Source organism: Leptidea sinapis, chromosome 29 (genome assembly GCF_905404315.1).
Source record: "Leptidea sinapis chromosome 29, ilLepSina1.1, whole genome shotgun sequence".
Taxonomy (NCBI): domain Eukaryota; kingdom Metazoa; phylum Arthropoda; class Insecta; order Lepidoptera; family Pieridae; genus Leptidea; species Leptidea sinapis.
Window position 1 is genome coordinate 9,424,266 of NC_066293.1, and position 23,128 is coordinate 9,447,393.

The 23,128-nt window shown below is 36.9% G+C and overlaps 1 protein-coding gene and 1 long non-coding RNA gene across 3 annotated transcripts; both read right to left on the bottom strand.

Annotated features, from left to right (window-relative positions):
• Positions 1 to 125: 125 nt before the first annotated feature.
• On the bottom strand, positions 126 to 5,642 carry LOC126973326 (uncharacterized). Of its 2 annotated transcripts, none has more exons than XM_050820544.1 (2): positions 5,360 to 5,624; positions 126 to 1,385 (listed from the first exon to the last, which is right to left on the bottom strand). In XM_050820544.1, the coding sequence occupies exons 1-2, from the start codon at positions 5,460 to 5,462 to the stop codon at positions 349 to 351; spliced, it is 1,140 nt and encodes a 379-aa protein (XP_050676501.1). In that variant the 5' UTR covers positions 5,463 to 5,624; the 3' UTR covers positions 126 to 348. The 2 variants fall into 2 exon arrangements, 1 of the variants encoding a protein (XP_050676501.1); XR_007731332.1 differs by lacking the exon at positions 126 to 1,385 and adding an exon at positions 4,214 to 4,962 and having other exon boundaries at positions 5,360 to 5,642.
• Positions 5,643 to 8,885: 3,243 nt separating this feature from the next.
• On the bottom strand, positions 8,886 to 22,560 carry LOC126973340 (uncharacterized). The gene is made up of 6 exons (XR_007731335.1): positions 22,417 to 22,560; positions 21,443 to 21,524; positions 20,632 to 20,714; positions 19,522 to 19,678; positions 13,417 to 13,487; positions 8,886 to 10,750 (listed from the first exon to the last, which is right to left on the bottom strand). It is a non-coding gene; the product is annotated as an uncharacterized LOC126973340 (long non-coding RNA).
• Positions 22,561 to 23,128: the final 568 nt, after the last annotated feature.

A 23,128-nucleotide genomic window follows, 5' to 3' on the forward strand; every position in this document is an offset into this window, starting at 1 on the left:
CATAATCTCACTCGTGTTAAAAGAATGTATCATGTGATCTCTGATAAGATGTCTTCATGGATATACGCTTGTCAAGCCACTTAACCAGTAGAACGAGCTACAAGAAGGAATAAATAAAACCATCATTTACCCATACCAGTTCATTAAAGCCAACAGGATGTTAATGTACATAATACTTATGCATAAATAATATAATAATAATTACACCATTTTGTTGTTCATGCTTACTGTATACTTCTTAATCCATGAGTCATACAATCATAAATATATAGTTTAGGCATTTTGCGTATCGCCGGTATCTTCCTCTACTTGCATTTTGGTGTTTGATCAAGTAAACTTATCGGGGAACTATTTATTCGTTGGTTTCTTAAAACTTGTATGGTTTGATAAAGGCGTTCCGGGTAGAGGCTTCGGTGACAAATACTTAGGACACTGTGCTTTAGCAGACGGGTTTGCAGTGCTCGCCAAACAACTTAAATACGGGCCTTTCAAATTTGCCGGAGTGCTTTTAGCGTCTACCTTAGGAGTTTGGCTAAGGTTGGACTTTGGCAAGTTTTGAGTTGGAGAATTTGCTTGTGGCTGTGTCTCGCTCTGTGCCTGATTCTGGTAACCCCAATTCGGTTGTACAGATGCGTTATACCAGCAACCATGGTGATATGGGAATGGGTTATAGTTTTGATATTGTTGCTGCCCATAGTTGACCTGATAGTTTTGCTGTGCCTCGGCGTATTTTTGAGCTTCCTTGCAAGTGCTTTCTGGAGATCCAATTCCAACAATACAAGAGCTGGGTATGCCAGTTTGCATTTGTGAAGAATTGCCAAGTGCGCCTGAAGTACAAGGGCCGCAGGCAGCGCATGGGCCACAAGGAAGACAGGGTCCACAAGGGGCGCAGGGACAAGGGCATTCCGCTGCATTAACTGGGCCCTTTACTGGCACACACTTGCCAGAAACATGGTAAGGCCCACACATCCATGTTCCATACGGATAATAGTAATATCCTGTCATGTAGTTGACACATGTAGGATTGCACTTACAAGATGCTGGATTACAACAAGGGTTTGAGCATACAGACAATGATGACAAAGCATTTGCTGTCGCGTTAGCTGCGGCTTGAGAATAACTGACTTTGGGTTGAGCTTGAGGTGCATCAGATGAAGAATTTCGTGTTTGGTTCAAACAGAAACTTGACAAAGCGCGCATTTGAGTACTAACAACTTCCGAATGAGACCTTGGCAGTTTGGTGGATGCCAAACTAGGGAGAGAAGTACAGCTGCGTACAGTACGTATGGTCTTCAAATTTTCTCCAGGCTTCATCTCCTTGATCGAATGTCTCATTGCTATGTTTATGTGCGAGTAGCTCCGAGAGTCACTCGGGGTGTTGTACACTGAAAAGATTAATAGCGCTAGAGTTGTATGTTAATAAAGTTTATTATGTAAATATCAGTGGATGCTCTAGATTGCATAAACCACTTTCTTTGAAAACCAAGAAATCACATTGGCTTTATACTTAATTAATTTAATTGTAATGGTATTTAAAAATGTGCCTTATTCATCAATTGCATGGTAGCCCTTGTGCGGTGTATCCGGGAAGATACGATAGCAAATAAATTAATATGAATGAGCCGGCAACTCTTCTGTGATTCCTCCGGTGTTGCAGGAGAAGGTGGGTGGCGGTGATCACTTAACATCAAGCGATCCGTACGCTGGCTTATCCTCCTCTTCAATTAAAGAAAATTAAATAGTGGAACAACAAAAATATAAGAAGTATTGAAAACAAAAAAAAACAAACAGTCAGTAAAGGTGTATCTGTCTATCAAACTAAAGAAATAAAACCAAAAGAATAATCGACTTTTTAGCGTGCGCATATCGCGCCTTGGTCTTTGGCACCAAAGCACAATAATGTTGAAGATACTAGGCTAGGAAACTGAGACACACTAAGTATATAAATTTTTGCTATGTCATCGGCGTTTGATAAGTGTGCAATGTTTCACTTCAATCCGACGTTAAGTTGATGAAAATAAGTTCGAATTCCGTAACACAGATGGTATGCATCTAAAAACTAATAAAAGAGTGTCAAAAAAGGGTAAGGTAAGGGTACTTGTATGTTACTGAATAGACAATAAATAAAATTAATCAAGTTTTGATAGAATTAATGTGTAACTTAATGCAGCTCTACATTTTTATTACTAGAATAGAAATATATTTATTTACAATAGGGAGTGACAATAACGTAACATATTGCAACAACACATGGTAAACGTCATGAGGCTACATCAGTTCGTAAAGGAGCTTTGACATGGAGAGAAGAACTGATACGAAAGTCTCAGCCCATCTTTTAAATCATATAACAATCATTAACCTTCTTAGGTATTACAATTTTGTACAATTATAGGTAGCCGGTAGGCAGAATCAGACAAAACCATGCATCTCCATAATATATCTACTATTGTAGGCCGTCTTTGTCAAAGAAGCTTTAATATTTTTCTCCCTGTCCTCCTTCTCCCTACTATGGATATCTGGTATTTTATTAATGTTTTTTAACATACATTTATGTATTTTGAAATAAGGGTTAGGATGTTTATCAACTTGAATTCTTCCGCTAGCCTAGCTCTTGGATGCATATCATAAATTACTCTAATAGCCCTCTTTTGGAGCACTTAAATACTTTGAATCCGCAGTATTTCCCACAATAACAAACCGTATGACAATGCTATGGAAGTCCGCGAAATAGACCAAACGACGTGTATTCAAATCATATATATGTATTTTGCGTAACTCAGTTGTCAGAGTCGGCTATAACGATTCGGATAAACTACCACTCGGGGCTTGTCGGAGGTAAAAAAGCACACTGACAGGTCCTCAGTACACTACAGTGGCGCCATTTTCTGCCAAAAGTAGCATGCCAGCACAAATTACGGTATGAAGGATGCTGTACCTAGTAATATTACTGGTCTACTAAGGCTAAGCAACGTGTCTTAAAGTGACAAACGCAATTCCCCCGCGCTTAGAATTTTGAGATTTCAAGAATTCTGAACGTCGCTGCATTATAGGGGGCGTTTTATATACCATCAAGTGGATGTTTTGCTCGAAGATAATGATACCGGCAGTGCAGATGAATTGTGATATAAGACACCAATAAAACACCTTACTTTGTACGAATTTATATTTGACAAAGTGATTTAGACTTGAGTATCATTTTGTTTTATAGAAAAGGTACAATAAATAATATACAGACATTTAGGACTTCACACTGGAATCATTGGTGGAAATTTAGTTCTCGTTCTATGCGATGGGACTTTATATGACGAAGAATGTGGAGAAAATATTTGAGGTCCCCTGTTCATATCAGAATAATATAGGTCTTCTTCAGCATCCTCATCTTTAGCTTCAACTGGTGGACATGGAAACACTACAGTGTTGCAAAAATCAATGCCCTTGCCGGCTTTGTTTGTTGCGTCAGCTGCTGCCACGCAAAGACATGGACAGCAGTTGAGGGCGTTGCAGGGACCTGGCTGCTTGAGAGGGATGCATTTACCAGAAGCGTGGTACGCTCCGCAGAACCATGTTCCGTAGGGGTAATAGTAGTATCCAGTCATATATGAGACGCATTGTGGTGGGGTGTTACAAGGAGGTGGTAAGCATTTCCATGGTCCACAAGCTGCGCATCCACAGGGGCCACATGGCCCACAGGGTCCACATGGCCCACATGGCCCACAGGGTCCGCAGGGCCCACAGGGACAAGGTCCACAGGGCTTGCAAGGTCCACAAGGTTTGCATGGCCCGCATGGACATGCATAATGTCTAAAAGTGATGCGATTCTGCAAATTATTGTCCAGTTTATAGTCCAATTTGCTCAGAATATTTGCTGCATTTCTTGGCAATATTTTCTTTATGCTTGAAGCATTGCTGTACTGGACTACGGTACCACAATTCGCCAGCTCCACCAAGGTGCTCTTGTGCAAGCTTCGAAATAGCAGCGGCGAGGCTGTAAATATTTCACTTTGAACAGCCACTAAATAAAACCACTTCGTTACGCTAAATTATATTGGAATTATGATCAACTTAGGTAGCCCCACATGCTGAAGATAATCAGCTTATGCGTCCGACAGTTTGGCATTGTTTACACCATGTTACGGGCAGTGCTATATGCCTTAAATGTGTATATATTTAGCAGATATCTACTACTTTTAACTCCCTTATTAAAACTCCAACAAAAGCTGCATATTTGTATATTACTTTATCAACATAATAATACATTAAAAAGGTATCAAAATTTCTTCGCCCAGTTGTTGATTTCTCCAATGGTGATATATATTTAATGTGTTCATTTTACAGCAGGAGTTGGCACAATAGGCGTTTTCTTAGCTGCATTGGTGGCTGGGCTGGATTCTTTCGTGCTGCAGCTTACAGTAGGAGCGTCAGATGGTGTTGACGTGGTCACTGCTATTGCTTGAGCGCCGCACATTGGACATACCCCGCCGCTGAATTTCTTCACTGGGCATTTTGGAGGGCATGGGCAGCAAGGGCCGCATGGGCCGCATGGTCCGCAAGGACCGCAAGGGCATGGGCACTTGCATGGACCACAAGGCCCACAGGGTCCACAGGGACCACAAGGTCCGCAAGGCCCACAGGGTCCACAGGGACCACAAGGCCCGCATGGACCGCAGGGTCCACAAGGGCAAGGGCATTTGCATGGCCCACAAGGTCCGCAAGGCCCACATGGTCCACAGGGTCCACAAGGCCCGCATGGCCCACAGGGCCCACAAGGCCCGCAAGGTCCACAGGGCCCACAAGGTCCGCATGGGCATGGACACCCGGCAGCAGTAGGAGCATCCTTTTTATCATTACTGTAACGGCGAAGCCCCAGAAACTCGCAGGATTTCCAATCGCCCCAACTGTGTCTCGGGAGCTGCTTGTGCCAATTGCCTTCACCATACACGCAACTGTCGCCGCGACGCGCCACTGCAAAAAACATCCAAGCTATAATACTCATCGTTCGGTGGCTACTAACTCATGGATGGTGCTATTCGAAGAACGAACGGCTTGAGAGTATTATACCCTGGAAGTTCTTAGTCAGTGGCCACCGTTCTCCGAAATAACACGAGCCACTTTCACCAGCGCCTTCACATTATTTTCCGGCGAAGTTACTTAATGATAAACTTCAGAGCTTTGTGTAGAACCGATAGTAAATCAAATATTATTTACGAAACAAATTCCTAATTTTAACATTGATAAGCAAATCTTCATAAAGAAAAGCAAAGGTACCCTATATAGCCAATTTTCAAATCCGACGTGAGCATCATTTTAAGCGTTTCCGCCACCATAAATAAGAAAAAAGTAAGTCAAATAGCATACGTACATGTTGGAATTCTGCAGGCTGTTGCCATGTGACGATGTCCGTTAATGCATTTCAGCATCGTAATATTTTTTGTTAAAACAGTTTTCTTCAATACTGATGCCATTTTTTTGGTTTATTTCAAATTTTTCCGAGCTGAAATACTATTTAATTTATGAATTGGATTTTATGTTGTAATTTACTTGAAGATTTAGGCCATGGTAGGGTAAAAACGTTTTGCCAGAACAAATGCAGCTGTGATATTGTACGTTTCAAAATTTTTACATTCTTGTTCTTCTGTTTATTCTTCTTCCGTCGGTGTTGTAAATTGCCAGTTATCGGACCTTGAAACCTACTTTCACAACTTAAGCCGGGTTCATATATCTATAGCTATGGTTCGTAGAGAGATTTCGCAATGCAAAGTGTACGGCTCTTGTGTAGCTAACAATTAACACGCTTTTGTAGCCTAATTATAATATTCTTCTTTAAATATTTTTAATTTTATAAAAAATGTAAATACATACTGAAGCCAGCAAAAAACATAAAATTTATTGTCAGCTTGTCAGATTGCGCGTTAGTGAAACAAAAAAGTAGGTTTTGGTAGTTTATGGCATAAAATTCTTACAATAATAATAGAAACAAGAACAAATACCTGAGGGGATAGATAAAATTATCTATACAAATATATTATGGGCATAAATTCAAAATAGATAGTTACAATATCGTCGTAGTAAGACACGAGAAAAAAAACGTGTGTGTCTCGAGACGCCCGACACAGGTGATAACTTTTTTTCTTAGTTAGATTATATTACGTTATACTTAGTTACAGTTATTCTTGAATATGAACATAAGAATTTTGGGTATGTTCATTATTATTATCATTATTTGATCCTATAATGGTACCAATTGGTTAGATTGAGAGAGGAGGAACCTGCCTCCCGCTGCCGTATGCGTGAGAGAAAGGGAAGCCAGACAGACAAGCGGCGTAACGCGTTTCGTTACGAAGCGGTTTATTCTCCAATAAGAAGTTATCACTACAAAAACTAGTTCTATTCGGAATGAAGACCTTTGATTTACGTACAGAAGTTATAAATTGAAATTCAGCACTGCTTGCATGGGGTCGGTAGCCATTGCCAAAATAAATTAATAAAATCAATAATTATAGTCGTGTTATTAAGGGTATGTTCCGATATGCACTGCGAGTACTGCACAGTGCTATCACTGTAGAAAAATTCGTTCCTTTTATACGAGGGTTGCACTGAAAATTTCGGGAATCATGGAAGTGACACAACATAACTATTTAAAAATGTATTTATTGCTTTTCGAAGTATTCTCCGCGAAATTTGACACATTTTCCCATACGATGGAACCAATCATTCAAGCAACCATTCCATTCGATAGTTGGGGTCTCCAAAATGGCCATTTTGTAGGCGTCCACAGCTTCTTCAGGTGATGAAAATCTCTGACCACACAATTTATTCTTTATTTTAGGGAAAGTATAGAAATCATTAGGGCTTAGGTCGGGGCTGTACGGCGGATGGTCTAATAATTCTAGGTTTTCTTGCTCTAAAAACTCTTTTATTCTGTGCGCGGTGTGAGAACGTCGTGATGGAGGATGATGCGGCGGTTGCAGTTCTCTTTACGGAGTTCAGTAACGACCTGTGCAAACAAATGCTAGCATACCATTCTGCATTAACCGTTCTTCGTCCCTCAAGAGGCATAGTCGCAACATGGCCGGTTTTGGAGACAAACGTGGCCACCAATTATTTTGCAGCACTCCGTGAACGAACAATTTTTGTTGGCTTTAATTCATTTTCGAACACCCAAACTCGTGACTGGTTTTTTTGTTTCGGGTTCGTACGCGTATATCCAGGATTCGTCACCTGATACGATGTTGTATACAGCATTTGAGGATCCTGAGTGGATTCTTTCGAGAGTTCTGACGCACCAAGTAACGCAAGCCGCTTTTTGTTCTTCACAGAGCAAATGTATCCATCGGGACAACAACTTTTTTACACCTAATTGTTCATGCAAGATATTTGGATATTTGTATTTGACTCGTGGCAATGTCTAAAGTTGTCTGAATTTCGCGGTATGTCACAAGTCGATCTTCCTCAATCAGCTTTGCACAGCATCAACGTTTTCTTTGGTGACTGCAGTTTTTGGACGACCTTCACGGGGATCATCACTGAGCTTGACACGTCCAAACCAGCGATAAATTGTGGTTTTGGATGGCGTTTCATTACCAAATGCAGAAATCGTCCGGTCAACACACTGTTTTTGTGTTAAACCACTTCGAAAGTCATAATAAATCATCGCTCTAGAATTTTCTCGAGTCAATTCCATTTTCTCAACGACTAAACAAGTTTGACATGACCTTGTGACAAGACCGAGAATCTTTTTATAAGTAAATAAATGGCATTCGATTTTTAAAACCAAGGAGTTTTCAATTAAAAAGATTTTAATATGACAGGAACAGTGGAAATATTCCATTCCCGATACTTTTAGTTCAGCCTATGTATGGACTGCTAGTATACTGCCGCAGTACCCTAGGGAAATATATGACGTTATAAATCGCCGCCATATTCTACTGTGAGCACTGGCGTTTTCGAGGTAAGGTACTCGCAGTACTTTGATCACGTGATCAGTCAAAACCACTCGAGTGCCTAAAATATTCTTTAAAATATTTTTAATTTGACAGTACTCCAACAAAAGTTATTTTAATGAACTAGAAAACTTTAATACACTCATTTGAATGCTGCCTCAAAAAATGCGGCTGACAGTATACAGGATTGCGTTGCGTTTCAAATAGTAACCAGTATAACTGGCTATAAAGGAACGGCTTCACGTTACACTAAATTGACGTCACACTGTACAGTGGTCGCAGTGCATATCGGAACATACCCTTAGAATAGTCTGGCTAACGAAAGTTGGCACTTGGTCTAATGCAACATCAAGGACAATAATTTAGAATTAATATCGCGGTTGTTTAGTACGACCATTTGGTTTTGATATTTTTGTGAAGTACGTGCTTATTATTGTATTTTTACCATAAACCTGTTTTGTTCATTTTGGTTCATGACAATTCTATTTCTAATATTTAATTGAATAAATATTGGGCATTCGTTCATTTTCTCATAACAAATTTTTCTTGACAAATTACGCACACTGAATTGTAATTAATGCATTAATAAATTAAGAACATTAGAAATACGACAAATTATTGATTTTTACTGCTCGCGACTTTCCAAAAAAGTAATATCTAAAAAAAATTTAAAAGTAATTAAGTATTTAATTTTGAATTCAAACGAATTTAATACACAAATTTTAATTATAAGCGAAAAGGATAATTCTGTTTATTATTATTATTATTTATTGCTGTGTAAACTATTGTTCTAAAATCTTAATGATAGCACATTTATAAGCAAAAGCTATCATGACGGTTATATTTTTTTCATTATTTGTAAGTAGTTTATGTATTAGCATGCGATTCTTGGGTTTCCGAATAAATAAATAAAAAGCAACTAGATATCAAATAAAATAACATGAACAGATTGTGAATAAATATTTATTATCGGTTAAGATTTACAAATACAATACGTACAGTAAGCGTAAGGTTTCGGTACGGAAGCGGAGCGTACGGTGTTGTTAAGCAAATATGTATACCAAACTGTGCTCCTAGCTATGAGTCGGCAACGGAAAAAACCGTGATATAACGTTTATTTAACCTTTATAAAGCGGGAGAATGATATATAAGGAGTATACTCGGTACTTGATTCTCGTTCTTAGAACTTAGGGCTTCATTGCACCGGGACACCACGGTCTCCGTAAGCTGCCAAACTAGACACCATACTGACACTAGAGTCATGTCGCATCCAAGCTCGTCGCGCCACCAATTGTTTGCGCAACCAAACGGACACCAAATGAGTAACTCTCTATAGAGCTGAATACATTTTGTTGGTAGCAGCGACTGGTTGCACCACTGATGTCCGTAAGCTACCAAACAAGACACCATACTGACACCACAGTCATGAAAGGTCCGAGCGGGTCGCGTCACCAATTGGTTGCGCAACCAAACAGACACCAGATGAGTAACTCTCTATAGAGCTGAATACATTTTGTTGGTAGCGGCGACTGGTTGCGCCACTGATGTCCGTAAGCTACCAAACTAGACACCATACTGACACCACAGTCATGACGCGTCCGAGCTGGTTGCGCAACCAAACAGACACGAGATGGGCAACTCTCTATGGAGCTGCATACATTTTGTTGGTAGCGGTGACTGGTTGCGCCGCCGTGGTGTCCTGGTGACATATAGCCCTAAGGACTAATAACTTACGTCACAACGTTAAAGGGGAAGGAGGGGATCGACAAAGTGTGACATTGTATGACAAGGGGCGAGTGGGGGTAACTTTTTATCTAAATATCATTTATATCCTAAGTATTATATACAACCTAAATTTAAAATATTAACAACATACCTAGTAAGGGTAATTGAGTAAGGGTAGTTGAGGCATTAAAATTTATGCTTTTTTAATTTTCATCCCTCTGTTTTTTTATGAAAGAGGAACGACATGCGAGCGTACGGGTCACCTGGTGTTAGGTGATCACCGCCGCCCACATTCTCTTGCAAGCCAGAGGAATCACAGGAGCGTTGCCAGCCTTTAAGGAAGGTGTACGCGCTTTTGATGAACATATCTATGTCGTATCGTGCCGTGCTACACAAAGAATTTAAATTATTTAAATTTTGCCGCCATTATCCCGCCAACTCTCGCAGGCCAAACTATATAATTTACTGAATCTTTAACCTGCCTTCTATATATTCAAGCGTAGCGGAATTGTACATACTTTGACCCATCGAGTTGTATAATATTTTAACTGCGGCTAACTTCAGTGTATTTTGTTTGGCGCAAAGTATATGGACTATAACTTTTTGCTGTTTAAATATTGTAAACACGGGGATCCGTCCTACGCAGTTACGATGTTTAAACAGCAAAAAGTTTACATGTAATAATTTTATAATTGATTTTCACTACTTTATTCAAAGTTACCATAGTATATAGATACATAGCACATACATTTTAAGCGCTGAATAATCTTAATACTTGGGAGACAAAGGCTTAAATCATACAGCGTCTGTAATTTTTTTGCGTGAATAAATGTTTGTGAACAGTCAACTTAATGTGAATCGTGGTCTATATCTTCTGATGCAGGTCCTAGTTGAGGAGGTGTCACTTGAGTTTGACCTGGAATTAGGCCCCCAAGGATGTCATTCCCGATTCCACCCCCTCCAGTACCACCGCCACCCACTTCACCAGGAGGCACCACTTGAGTTTGACCTGGGATCGGGCCCCCATGTCCGTCATTCCCGATTCCACCACCCACTTCACCATCACCAATTCCAACACCCTGACACTGAAACAATAACTTTATGAACCTTTATGATTCAATCATTTACCGTAAATTTCTATGTAAGACAATACCAAACAGTGAAGGAACATCGAGTTCATCAATTTAGGCTACTGTTTATTCCATATTTGCAAAACATTAATAAACTTTCGTTAAGTAGCACCAGTGGGAGGCTCCTGTGCACAGTATGCCCGCTAGATTATGGGTAACACAACGGCGCCTATTTCTAACGTGAAGCAGTAATATTGTGTAAGCATTATTATGTTTTGGTCTGAAGGCCGCTGTAGCTAGCGAAATTACTGTGCAAACGAGACTTAACATCTTATGTCTCAAGGTGACGAGCGCAATTGTAGTGCCGCTCAGAATATTTGGGTTTTTCAAGAATCCTTAGCGGCAATTTATTGTAATGGGCAGGGCGTATCAATTACTCGGCACTCGCGGAGTGCTACCCGTATTTTTTGTATTTAGTCTAGTGGTAAAATGAAATAAAAAAAAAATCTCTTTTATTGGTACTTCATTATGTTTCCGACCTAATACAAGTTTAATGAAGTGGCCAAGTATATTATTCCGAGTGCATTTATATTGATTTATCGATCGGCAATAGCTGAAGGCCAGTTAGCCGTAAAATAAATTATTAATGTTCAGACAATTTGAGTATTAATCGACAATGTCGCTACAGTTGAACTTAACAGGCCACGATTGTTTTCAACTGATTCCCAACAGGAATTGGTTCTCATTTTATTTTTACGATTGTTTTTTGACCGATAAGTGTTTAATTATATTTTAATTACAGGTGTTCTCCGCGACTTGCAAGATCCTCGTTAAGAGGGGACGCTAGCTGCGTTATTCTATATTCAAATTCAAATATTTTTATTCAAAATAGGAGGTGTCATTTATTGAAAGTCAAAACCTACCTACCACCCATTCCAAAATGAATGCATGAGAAAAATTGGCGCAACTAACTCAGCGGGCTTTTCTTTTTCATAAAAAAATATGTTTACAAAGTAATATTGTACAATTAGACATATTATTTGATAACCTGAGGACCGCTCCATTCCCAATCTATGGTAAATTCAAAATCAGAATTACCTAATTAAGAATGTCATTTATGTTAAAGTAACCTTTACCACACAAACGTTTCTTAACAATTCTTTTGAATAACGTAATAATTTTGTTTTGAATCTGGGATCTTGTTGTAAAAGCATATACATCGCCCCACAAAAGAGTTACTAACTCGACTTAACCAAGTAGTAGGCATTATAAGCTTATATATGTTCCTGGTGTTTACATTATAATTATGACAATTTCTAGCAAATTCACTTATGTTCCGATGAACATACATTACATTATCAATAATATATTGAGAAGCAACAGTCATTTCTTTGAATTTTGCTCTCAATGATTCTTTAGGACCTAGGTTATAAATAGCAATATTATATACAAACGTATTCCCCTTTTGCTCCGTGGATAATGCTAATAGAGCAATGATTTTTTGTCACAAGATCTAGGTATGCTAAAGCTATGTCCCTACGTTTTCTTTTTTTTTCCAATCAACTAACGATGTAAGAAAATATGACACTTCAAACATCGTAAAAAATTCACTTCAAAAAGGGAGGAGGTTCTCAATTCGACAGTATTTCTTTTTTATGTTTGTTACCTCAGAACTTTCGACTGGGTGAACCAGTGAAGTGATTTAGATGATTATTTTTTCGTTTGAAAGCTGATGCTGCTCGTGTGGTCCCAATTTGGTCCAGATCTGACAATGGCATCCGTGAGAAACCCATAAAAGTCTTAAATTTGCATTAAATATGGAACAAATAGACGAATATCTCTATATGACTCCAACCGATTTCGATTATTATTTTTTCATTGAAAAGGATGTTCTTTAATGGTAGTTTGATGAGAGTTTGGTGAGGTTCTGACTATGGGATCCATGACAATGTAATGAACTCCTCAATTCTTAGGAGCAAATTAACGATACTCAGCCGAATCTTTTTTATACTATCTGGATATTTGATTCAAGTCGGTTTCTGCAAAAGTAGGTCTGTAACTACATACATAGTTATAGGTTAGATGTGCTTGTGTCGCACGTGCGACGCAACAAGGCGACAGGCGAGAACGGGGCCGCGGAGGGCACACCAATTCCAAAGATACCAATAATTATTTTATCTAGAATTTGATTTATTAATTAGATTGTATAAAAATTCGCATTTCTTACTTTATTTTTTAGTGCTTGATATAATATAGCTATTGTTTTAGTAAGTATAGGTTTTTTTTTTATATAATATAAAATAAGTATTTGATTCGCACCACCCATTACATTGCAGTGCCGATTAAGATTATTGAAAAACACAAATTTTCTGAGCGGCACTACAATTGCGCTCGTCACCTTGAGACATAAGATGTTAAGTCTCATTTGCCCAGTAATTTCACTAGCTACGGCGCCCTTCAGAGCGAAACACATTAATACTTACACATTACTGTTTCACGGCAGAAATAGGCGCCGTTGTGGTACCCATTATCTAGCCGGCATCCTGTGCAAAGGAGCTTCCCACTGGCAATTGAAATGACTCTACTACGTGCTCAGTCTTGTTTGTACGCGGACGACGTGGCGGGTATCAACTATTTAATATTAACGCCATCTATCTAATAATAATGTAAACGCCATCAACCTTGCAGCAGGACGTCATAAGAAACGTCATGCAGCCCATCAACGCAGCGCAGCACGCCATATGACTCATGCCTGTTGAAAATAAAAAAAAAGAGTTCAATTTTGATATAATCAAAGCTTATAATTGTCATTGCCATTGTCATTATTACATTGGTAATAATTTTTGAAGCCAAAACTTCTTTGGTTGGGGAAAAATCTTATGGGTTCGCGTGACCGACATGCTCATGTCTGGCGTACGCGATAAATTACTATTTAAAAAATTAATATAAATATATAGACGCGTTTTGGATGGGTGAAATCCCGTCATTGAAATGCTTATAGCAGTATATCTGTAGCTATACAGCTGACGTATTGTGCAACATTTAGTGCTGTGTAGGTATTTATTTATTTATTAGAAAAGGCTTACCAACTAGACACACAATTAATATTATGACTACTTATAATATAAAATTTCTTATATTTATATTTGTATATCTAACTTATAGGTATGCACAGCGTTGCCTTCATTTATTATTGTAAGTTAAGTAATACTACTACAATATGTGTTTACTATTACTCAAAACTATAATTTTATACTTCCAAATTATAAGGGTTCAAAAGCGTATTTTTTAAAATTCCAAATGTATTAAAATTTATATCTATACTACTATTACTATGGAATTTACTGTTATATAATTTTGAGATAAGTTGGATAGGTGAATTTGAGCCATAATTGTTTCTGAAAAATCGTACATGTACTGGCAGATATGTACTAATACGACAAGGATAAGGTGGTACACATAATCCAATCTTAGATAGAAGTAATGGACAGTCTAATTGATTATTTAATAATTTATATAAGAAAAGAATTTGTGACGCATTTCTTCGCAATTCTAAGGTTTTCATATTGAAAAATTTAAATTTGTCTTTGTAACTTATAATAGTGTAATTATTAGTGACATAACTCAATTTGGATATAAATTTCTTTTGAACTGACTCAATCCTAGTGATGTACGTTTTGTAATAGGGGCACCAAACTACCGAATTGTATTCAACCTGAGATCTTACAAGGGAATAGTATAGTATTTTAAGCGTAGGAATTGATGTAAAAGCCTTGGTGTTACGTAAGAAAAACCCAAGCATTTTAAAACTTTTGTGAGCTATTTTGTCAATATGTTTATCAAATCTCAACTCCTCGTCTAAAATGACACCCAAATCATTGATATGGTTTATTTGATTTATTTGTATGCCATCAATATGATATTTACTCTCCAATTTCTTTCGTTTCCTAGAAAATTTTATAAAATGACATTTGGACGCATTGAGTTCCATCAAATTATTTTTACACCATAACATTACACGATGGATATCATTCTGTAGTTTCGTTTGATCCTCTGAACAAGTAACTGTACGATATATTTTTAAGTCATCTGCATATAACTCGTAATTTGATTCTTGAATACTTTTGGAAATATCGTTTATAAACAGTGTAAACAATAATGGTCCCAAATTAGAGCCTTGAGGAACACCAGATGTTTGTTGAAATTCTCTAGATTGATACCCACTTATTTTAACTACTTGTGGTCGATGAGCTAAATATGATTCTAACCATACCAATACACTTTCTGAGAAGCAGTATGCATCTCTTAGCTTGTTTATTAGCAGGGTGTGGTCGACTTTGTCAAACGCCTTATTAAAATCTGTATACACAGCGTCAACCTCCTTATCATTGCTCATTTCAGTTATAGCAGAATCAGTAAAACACATCAAATTTGTAAGGGTTGATCGTTTTTTAACGAAACCATGTTGTTTTTCACTTATTAAATGTTTAGTTTCCCATGAGATTTGGGAACAGACAAAAGATTCAAATATTTTGGCAGGTATATCAGAGAAATTGAATGGATTAGTGAACAGTTCAATGTATATAAACTACATAATACTGTGCATTATTGAAATAGTGTTTGTATTTGATTAATATGTTATATTGAAAACAAGTTTTAAAAATAAATTTAATTTAATAATTTAATTATTTTTAAATATTATGAAATTTCAAATGTTAATACTGATACTTCTAATTTTTCAATTCTATCGGGAATCTCTACAACTGCCAAATTTTTATATTTATAACAATTTTAATAATTGTATAATAGTTTTTTTTTATATTCTTTTTTATATATGTACAGCGAAGTATAAGTTCTTGATATTAATGTCCTTAGAGATAAACTTGATATAAATTTATACCTGATAATAACCCACGAATACGCAAAATGTTTACAAATGGCCTATGACGTATAACGTTTCCCGCGTTTTTCTTTTCAAAGCTGCTTGACATTCTGAAATCTTCAGAATTATCATTATTTTGACAGTATTGGCAGCGACATATCAGCAAGTCAACATTATTTTATTTTTAATTATTAAAACACATTAGCGCAGTCAAAAATACCATTCCAAAAAAATCTCAATAGCCTAACATATTTTGCTTAAAGCCGAATGATACGCCACATGGACAGATTTATGTACTATTAGTGTCAAGTGTTTCTCGCCGCCATCGCAGTTCCACCGCGACTACGATTCACGCAATTGGATCGAAATATCGGTATCAAATCAATAAAATATATATCGTGAGTACCCGTCATAATAAATACACTTTAAAAATTAGTTTGCCAAAGAAGTTTCACGTCTGACATGTTTATCTTGTACCCACGAAAATTTTTTGTATCAGAGTTTAAGGTGTACTTGGCGCGATTTTTATTTACAGAATATTATATGTATGTTCTTGGAATAATAGCATACCTTTATTGAAGTAGGCGTTACTTTGCGGAAATCCATAACCATCCAAATGTTTTGAGTTTTCTTTAGTGTTAATTCCGCCAATATTTGTGACTCATAGAGACTCGTGCCAGAGTTTGGCGAGTCAACATGTCTTGAGGATGCCTCTTGTAGAGGCGAAACACGTGTCGAATTGTTTAAAGACAAATATTGTCGGAACTAACACTAAAGAAAACTCAAAACATTTGGATAATACAATAAAAAAATAAATAAAATAGCCTTTATTGCAGCAACTACTTTACATTTAATTATATTGCATAACTTAATTATTAAAAACTTTTCTTGCTGCGTGTCCCTCGACATAGGCCTCCTCTAAATTTTTCCAATTCGATTATCTCTGGCTAGACGAGTCCACATGCTTCCGACCAAGTTTCGGATGTCGTCCTCCCATCTTTTGGATTGCCTGCCTCTTTTTCTTTTTCCGTTTCTGGGGTACCACTCCGTCACTTTTTTCGTCCATTTTCCAGAATTGTCTCTGATCATATGGCCTGTCCATCGCCATTTTTGCTGTTTAATAATTTTGCTTACATTTTTAAATTTTATTTTTTCTTTTATGTCCTGCAGCTTCATTCTGTCTCTCAATCTAACACCTAGGACGCTTCTTTCCATAGAATTTTGGCAAGTTTTTAGAGTTGTGAGATTTTTCTCGGTTAGGGCCCATGTTTGTGATCCATAAGTTAAACATGGTAGTATGCAAGCATTAAAAACCTTTCTTTTGTCCTAAATGAGAATATGCTTGTTCTTCATCACTTCGCTGAGCGACCAATATCTTTTCCAGGAGTTCGTGACCCTTCTATCGATTTCTTTTGTCATACAGTCTTTGATTGATAATAAATGCCCCAGGTAAACGTATTCGTCTACATATTCAACCGTTTTACCATCTACTTTAATTTCTTTTTTATTAGAGTTTGTCATTATTTTAGTTTTGTTTACGTTCATTGTGAGGCCTACTTTAACACTTTCCTCTGACAATCGTTGTAGCATATGCTCTAGTTTCTTTGAAGACTCAGAAAATAGTACTATATCGTCCGCAAATCGTAGATGGTTTAGTTTTTCCCCATTTATATTAAGTCCCTCACTTTCCCATTCAAGATTTCTGAATATCATTTCTAATACTGCTGAGAATAGTTTGGGAGATATAGGATCTCCCTGTCTGACTCCTCTTTCTATTGGGAACTCGCTGCTGGCCTTATCCAATTTTATTCGAGCTGTGCTTTTGGAGTATATATTCTTTAAAATATTTATTATTTTTCCATGAACTCCTTGAACTTTAAGAGAGTTCCAAATTGCATCATGTTCTAGCGAGTCAAAAGCTTTGTTGTAGTCGACAAAACCTAGATAATATACACAGTTGTACTCTTTAAATTTTTCTAATATTTGTTTTACCGTGTGTATATGGTCTACAGTCGAGAATTTTGTCCTGAAGCCTGCTTGCTCTTTGGGTTGGTTCTCGTCTAATACCTTAGAGATTCTTGATAGTAATATCTTGGAGAAAATTTTATATATGTTTGCCATCAAACTTATCGGTCTATAGTTTCCAATATCGTTTTTGTCACCTTTTTTATAAATTAATACTATAGTTGATTTAGTCCAGTCTGCCGGAATGCTTTCAGTTTTCAGGATTTGATTAAATAGTACAGTGAGCTTGGGTGCTATTATAGGTAAGGTGGCTTTGAGCATCTCATTTGATATTTGGTCAGGTCCTGGTGCTTTGTCGTTTTTCTGTGATTTGATTGCTGAAACAGTTTCACTAAGAAGGATCTCCGGTAGAGGATCTTTGTCTGTAATAACATCATATTCATTGTCTTTTACATTTTCCGCTAAGTTTCGATAATTTTTAGAACTTTTGTACAGATCACGATAGAACTCGGCTGCAGTTCTTATTATTTCTTCCCTATTCCTAGTTATTCTATTTGTTTTATTCTTGAGATTAATCATCCAATCCTTTTTGTTCATCAGTTTTTTTAGTGCTTTTCTTACTCCTCCAGTTTTGGTAATGTGATCTTGTATAGTTTTATTTCTTTTCTGAGTTATATCTTTGCGTATTTGAGATCTTATTTTTTTACTTAATTCTGCAATTTTAGTTTTAGTGGCCTTATCCTTTTTTGAAATCAACTGTTTTCTTTGTTCTATCAATTTCTCACTTTCATCTGATAGAGTCTTTGCTTCTGGTTTACATTTTACTGTTTCCCTTATTAGGTTAGTTATTAATAAATTATATTGTTCTTCTATATCCTCATAGTTTTTGTCTTCCTGGTTTAAAGCTATGGACAGATTATTTTGTAGTTTTTTGTAATCCTCTGTTATAGGTATTGGCTTGGTGTTTCTATAATTTCTTCTCGACTTTTTGGCTGGTACTTTTTTTAGTGAAGCTCTTACCATTCTATGGTCGGTATTAAAATTAAAATTGTTCAAAACATGTGTATTAGAAAAACATCTCGCTTTATTTGTCATAATAAAATCAATTTCGGTCTTATAATTTCCATTAGGTGACACCCAGGTCCATTTTTTATTAGGTTTTCTTTTGTATTGACTGTTGAGAATTGTTAGTTTATTTTGTAAGGCATAACTGATAATTTTATTACCATTTTTACTGCGTATACCATAACTGGAATTGCCTATTATGTGCTCTTCGCCGGGCTTACGCTGTCCTATTTTGCCATTAAAATCACCCATAACTATAACGTTCTTTTTCATATAATGGTTGATCGATTGTAATGTTTCGAAAAATTCTTCAACTTTCAAACGTTCTTTCTTATTTGTAGGTTCAGTGGGAGCATATACTTCTACGATTGTCCATGATTCATCTTTTACTGATGTTGGTAATTTAATGTTTAAGATTGCTATTCTTTCGGATATACCAATTATTTCTTCTACTTTTGATGACAGATATTTTTTTAATAGAAAACCAACTCCGTAAAGGCCTGGTGTTTCTCCGTTATGATATAGAAGGTAGTTGTCATATTCTTCAATACACTCTCCCATTCTTCGCATTTCGCTTAAACCTATTATGTCCCATTTAATATCGTCGAGTGCTTTTTCAAATTCAAGTAACCTTTCTGGTGAGCTAATAGATCGTACATTTAATGTTGATATGTATATATTATGTTTGTCTTTTTGAGAAGGGTAGTTAACTGTGAAGTTACAATTAGAATTTAGAGGGTGTTGGTCATTTTCCTCCACGATGACCAATCGGCTTGAAGGAAGGATAATACAATACCTACTAGGCATTTCACCCCTACACTACAAATAAACATGGTTTAAATGTGCAATAACTTGAAATAATATATATATATACCTTGCATAATACCGCCGCCAGGTGGTCCTTGTCCGGGGTAGCCCTGTCCAGGATATCCTTGACCAGGATGGCCTTGAGGAGGATAGCCCTGACCTGGATAACCTTGACTGGGATAGCCCTGACCGCCATAGCCATGTCCAGTTTGATAGCCTGGGGCCTGTATCATCATAAAACACATTTTAATTATTAACTATACAAATTTTATTTGTATCAAAATTTATAGACGATGCGTTATTCGAAACAGAGCCTGTCGTATGACGCACCATCCGTAAATCTTGATATGTTCGTTCAAGTCGCTGTTGTGGGGGTCCGAGTCCCGTATCAAAGGAGATGGACAAGACGTGCCCCAAAGTGTACAAAAATAAATGTATTACAAACAACATTTTTAAAACTTAAGAATTTGAGAAATTTTATTATTATAGTATAGCAGATGTTGAAAGAAACTCTTAATAAATAGTATTAAAACTTAACTTAACGTTCTCATCATACAGTATTAACAAAAGACAGAATGCTGGAAACTAGCTAATGATGATTGACATCCAGCTGATGGTAATTGATACGTCCTGCCCATTACAAAGCAGTGCCGCTCAGGATTCTTGAAGAACCCAAAAAACTGAGCGCACTACAACTGCGCACGTCACCTTGAGACATAAGATGTTGATGTTAAGTCTCATTTGCCCAGTAATTTCACTAGCTACGGCGTCCTTCGCAGACCGAAACACAATAATCCTTTCACATTTGTGGTAGGTACTCTTACTCTAGCCGGCATCCTGTACAAAGAAGTCCCACTGGTAAATGGTTTGGAAGCTTATTATTACACATGGGTTCCGTCCGAGCGCTGTTACTTACTGAGCCAACCGCCCGAGTGACGCATGGTTCGTTAATCTTGGTATATCTTGCTCCACTCTCAAGTTGTGGCTCCATCTACAGGATCTACTTTACAGTTGATAATCTGCTCAACCCCAATAATTGCATATTAGAAAATTGACTTGAAATGCGGTTTGATAATTTTTTTTTAAGTGGTGATAACTTTTGGGATTAAAAAATATAAATTTTATTTTGTTCCAAGTTGATGGACGTGTTAATAGTTTAGTAAAGGGGAAATCATACCTGTCCTCCTCCTACGGGTGGAGGGGTCACGTTGGCTGTTGGGGGGGTCACGTTGGCTGTTGGGGGGACATCATGTCCAGGTCCTATAAGAAAAAAATGTCCTTCAAAAAGTAGATCATCTTACAGATGTATTTTGTTGTAAAAAAGAGTGGGTATGTATTTCAAAACATCTTCAAAATGACTCTACTTTTACCAATATAACTACACAAACAATATAAAAATAAGTTATAACTCCTTGCACGCATACATAAGAACACACATACTTTTTTATATAAGCGCATAGCAGCAACGCCCAGACGGGATTTTTGAAAATGCAATCTGTCAAATGATAGCACGTCTTTTCACGACGGCGGTCAAGTGCAGACTACTCGTTATCGTAGTAGTAAGTTAGTAACTGGACGACTGCAGAAGCCGTTAGCTGTCACTTCGCCAAGATGAGGGTAGTGAGAATTATATTTTATACTGCACGTTCTCAGAAAGCTCATTAACATAATATTAATAGTTCATCATTTATTACGTACAAATATACGAGCAGAATAAAATTACGCAAATTCATGAAAGACACCAAATAGCTGTCCCATTCTATTTATATTAAAAATTTATACTTATTTTTATTTTCACTCGCGAGTGTGTTTCCACAACCGAATGTATTGAAGAGCTTAGCCTCGCCTCGTGTCTGTAAATTACACCCTTGTAGGTATCGCAAAGATCACCTCTTGTTGAACAATGTACAATTTAGTGGTCACTTTTTATAACCCGACTATACTAGAACACATAGCCAAAACAAACCGATTAAAAAATATAAACCAACCTTGGGCGTAGGGCCCGTAAGGCGTGTTCCCTCCCTGTCCATATTGGCCTCCATAGTGATGGCCGTGTCCTCGTGAACCAGGCTAAAGATTAAATTAAATTATTTCCACAACCATACGTGATCGTTTTTTTCAAATACTAATGAAATTCAATTCTTTGACTTGCTTTCGGTAAACACTGCGTGTGTTACACATACATTCACTTCTGTTCGTTAACCATTGACAAAAATATTTATATATAATTTAAAAATTATCCGAAGTGTAACTGGCAGAGTATTCGGGCGTACTAGGTAGAGCTTTCGTTCAGTTGTGTTTCGACCGCGCTTTGAAGATAACTCCACGCAATGAGAAAGTGTGCCAGTGCAAAAAGAGAATTTAGTCAGCGAGAACTTAGAATCGTTTTCGCTGTATTGTATAAAGTTCAAGGACAACCTTATCGGCACTCCGCAGACGGCAAGCTTTCGTCTACCGCCAGACTGTGTAATTCGTTGTGAGACACTACTATCTAGTATCTATCGATATATTAAAATTTGGAGCTCCTCCGCTTTACACTATTAAACTTTTTTTTACAGGGGCTTCTATATCTCGTATTCTGTATTTTGATGAGGACTGGATGAATGCAAGAAGTACCCTACACTGCATATGGTGTACTTAGTTATACTGCTACTACAGAAATAGGTGTTGCGGCAGTACTGCCCCGGACGAACACTGCACATACAGTAAGTTATACTGATGCTACAGAAATATGTGTGGTGGCAGTACTGCAGATGAACACAACAGTTACCACACGAGTACCACAAAAAGTTACCAGTAATAATAGTAGGTATTACATATTTTGTTATTGCTTCTATCACATTAAGTCACCGTTACTGCAAATATAGGAATATTTCCAAAGAAAATCATTTTGAAAATCAAATGTTTTTTTATCATTTAAGATTTTTGAATTAGTTGATTGAAGAATTTAATATTAACTTACTACATTTCCCATTAAAGTTTAGTAGATTGTAACTCCATAATTTAATTGTATAACATTCCAAATTTTACTTAAACATGTTTTGTTATGTGATAAGCTACAATCTACATTTATATACTTGTGAATTTTGCTTGTTTAGAGAACATCAGAACAATTTATAATAAATGAGAGACAATTGACAGATTCGCAGAGGAATTAAAGTATACCATAGACTACAATATACAAGCATATAGAACACTGACCTCTACTATACTATACTACTGCCTTTTTGATATTCGCAATTTTGTCGCTGTTGGCCATGTAGGGAGTCTGCGGTACTAAAACTAAAAAGTGTATTTTATAAGTGTATTCAATTCAAAACTATATTTTATTTAAGATAAGTTAATTTTTAAGACGTAGTACATATATATTTAAGTGTTGTTAACCTCTGTTTTGTGAAATAAAGTTTATTATTATTATAATTATTAGTGATGACAACCTCAGCAAACATCGATAGATGGTGGGAAACTAGATACAAAAAAAATGTGTACTTTATTACGTTGATTCTTGAAGTATCTATAACACGGAAAACGGACGAAATTAATTATTAAAAATGCAAAAATACTTCAGAGTATTGTTGTTCCTTCGCGGCCATTTGTATTATACATCAAAATTAGTTCTCTGGAAGCTCGCGAGTGGCGCTTCAAATAGGCACAAAAAATTGATGTCAAACATA

Excerpts from the sequence above, each read along its gene's own strand:
- LOC126973326 (XM_050820544.1), bottom strand. The coding sequence starts at position 5,462 with ATGGCATCAGTATTGAAGAAAACTGTTTTAACAAAAAATATTACGATG. Across the intron at positions 1,386-5,359 it reads AGCCTGCAGAATTCCAACAT|TGTACAACACCCCGAGTGAC; the intron begins GTACGTATGCTA and ends TAATCTTTTCAG.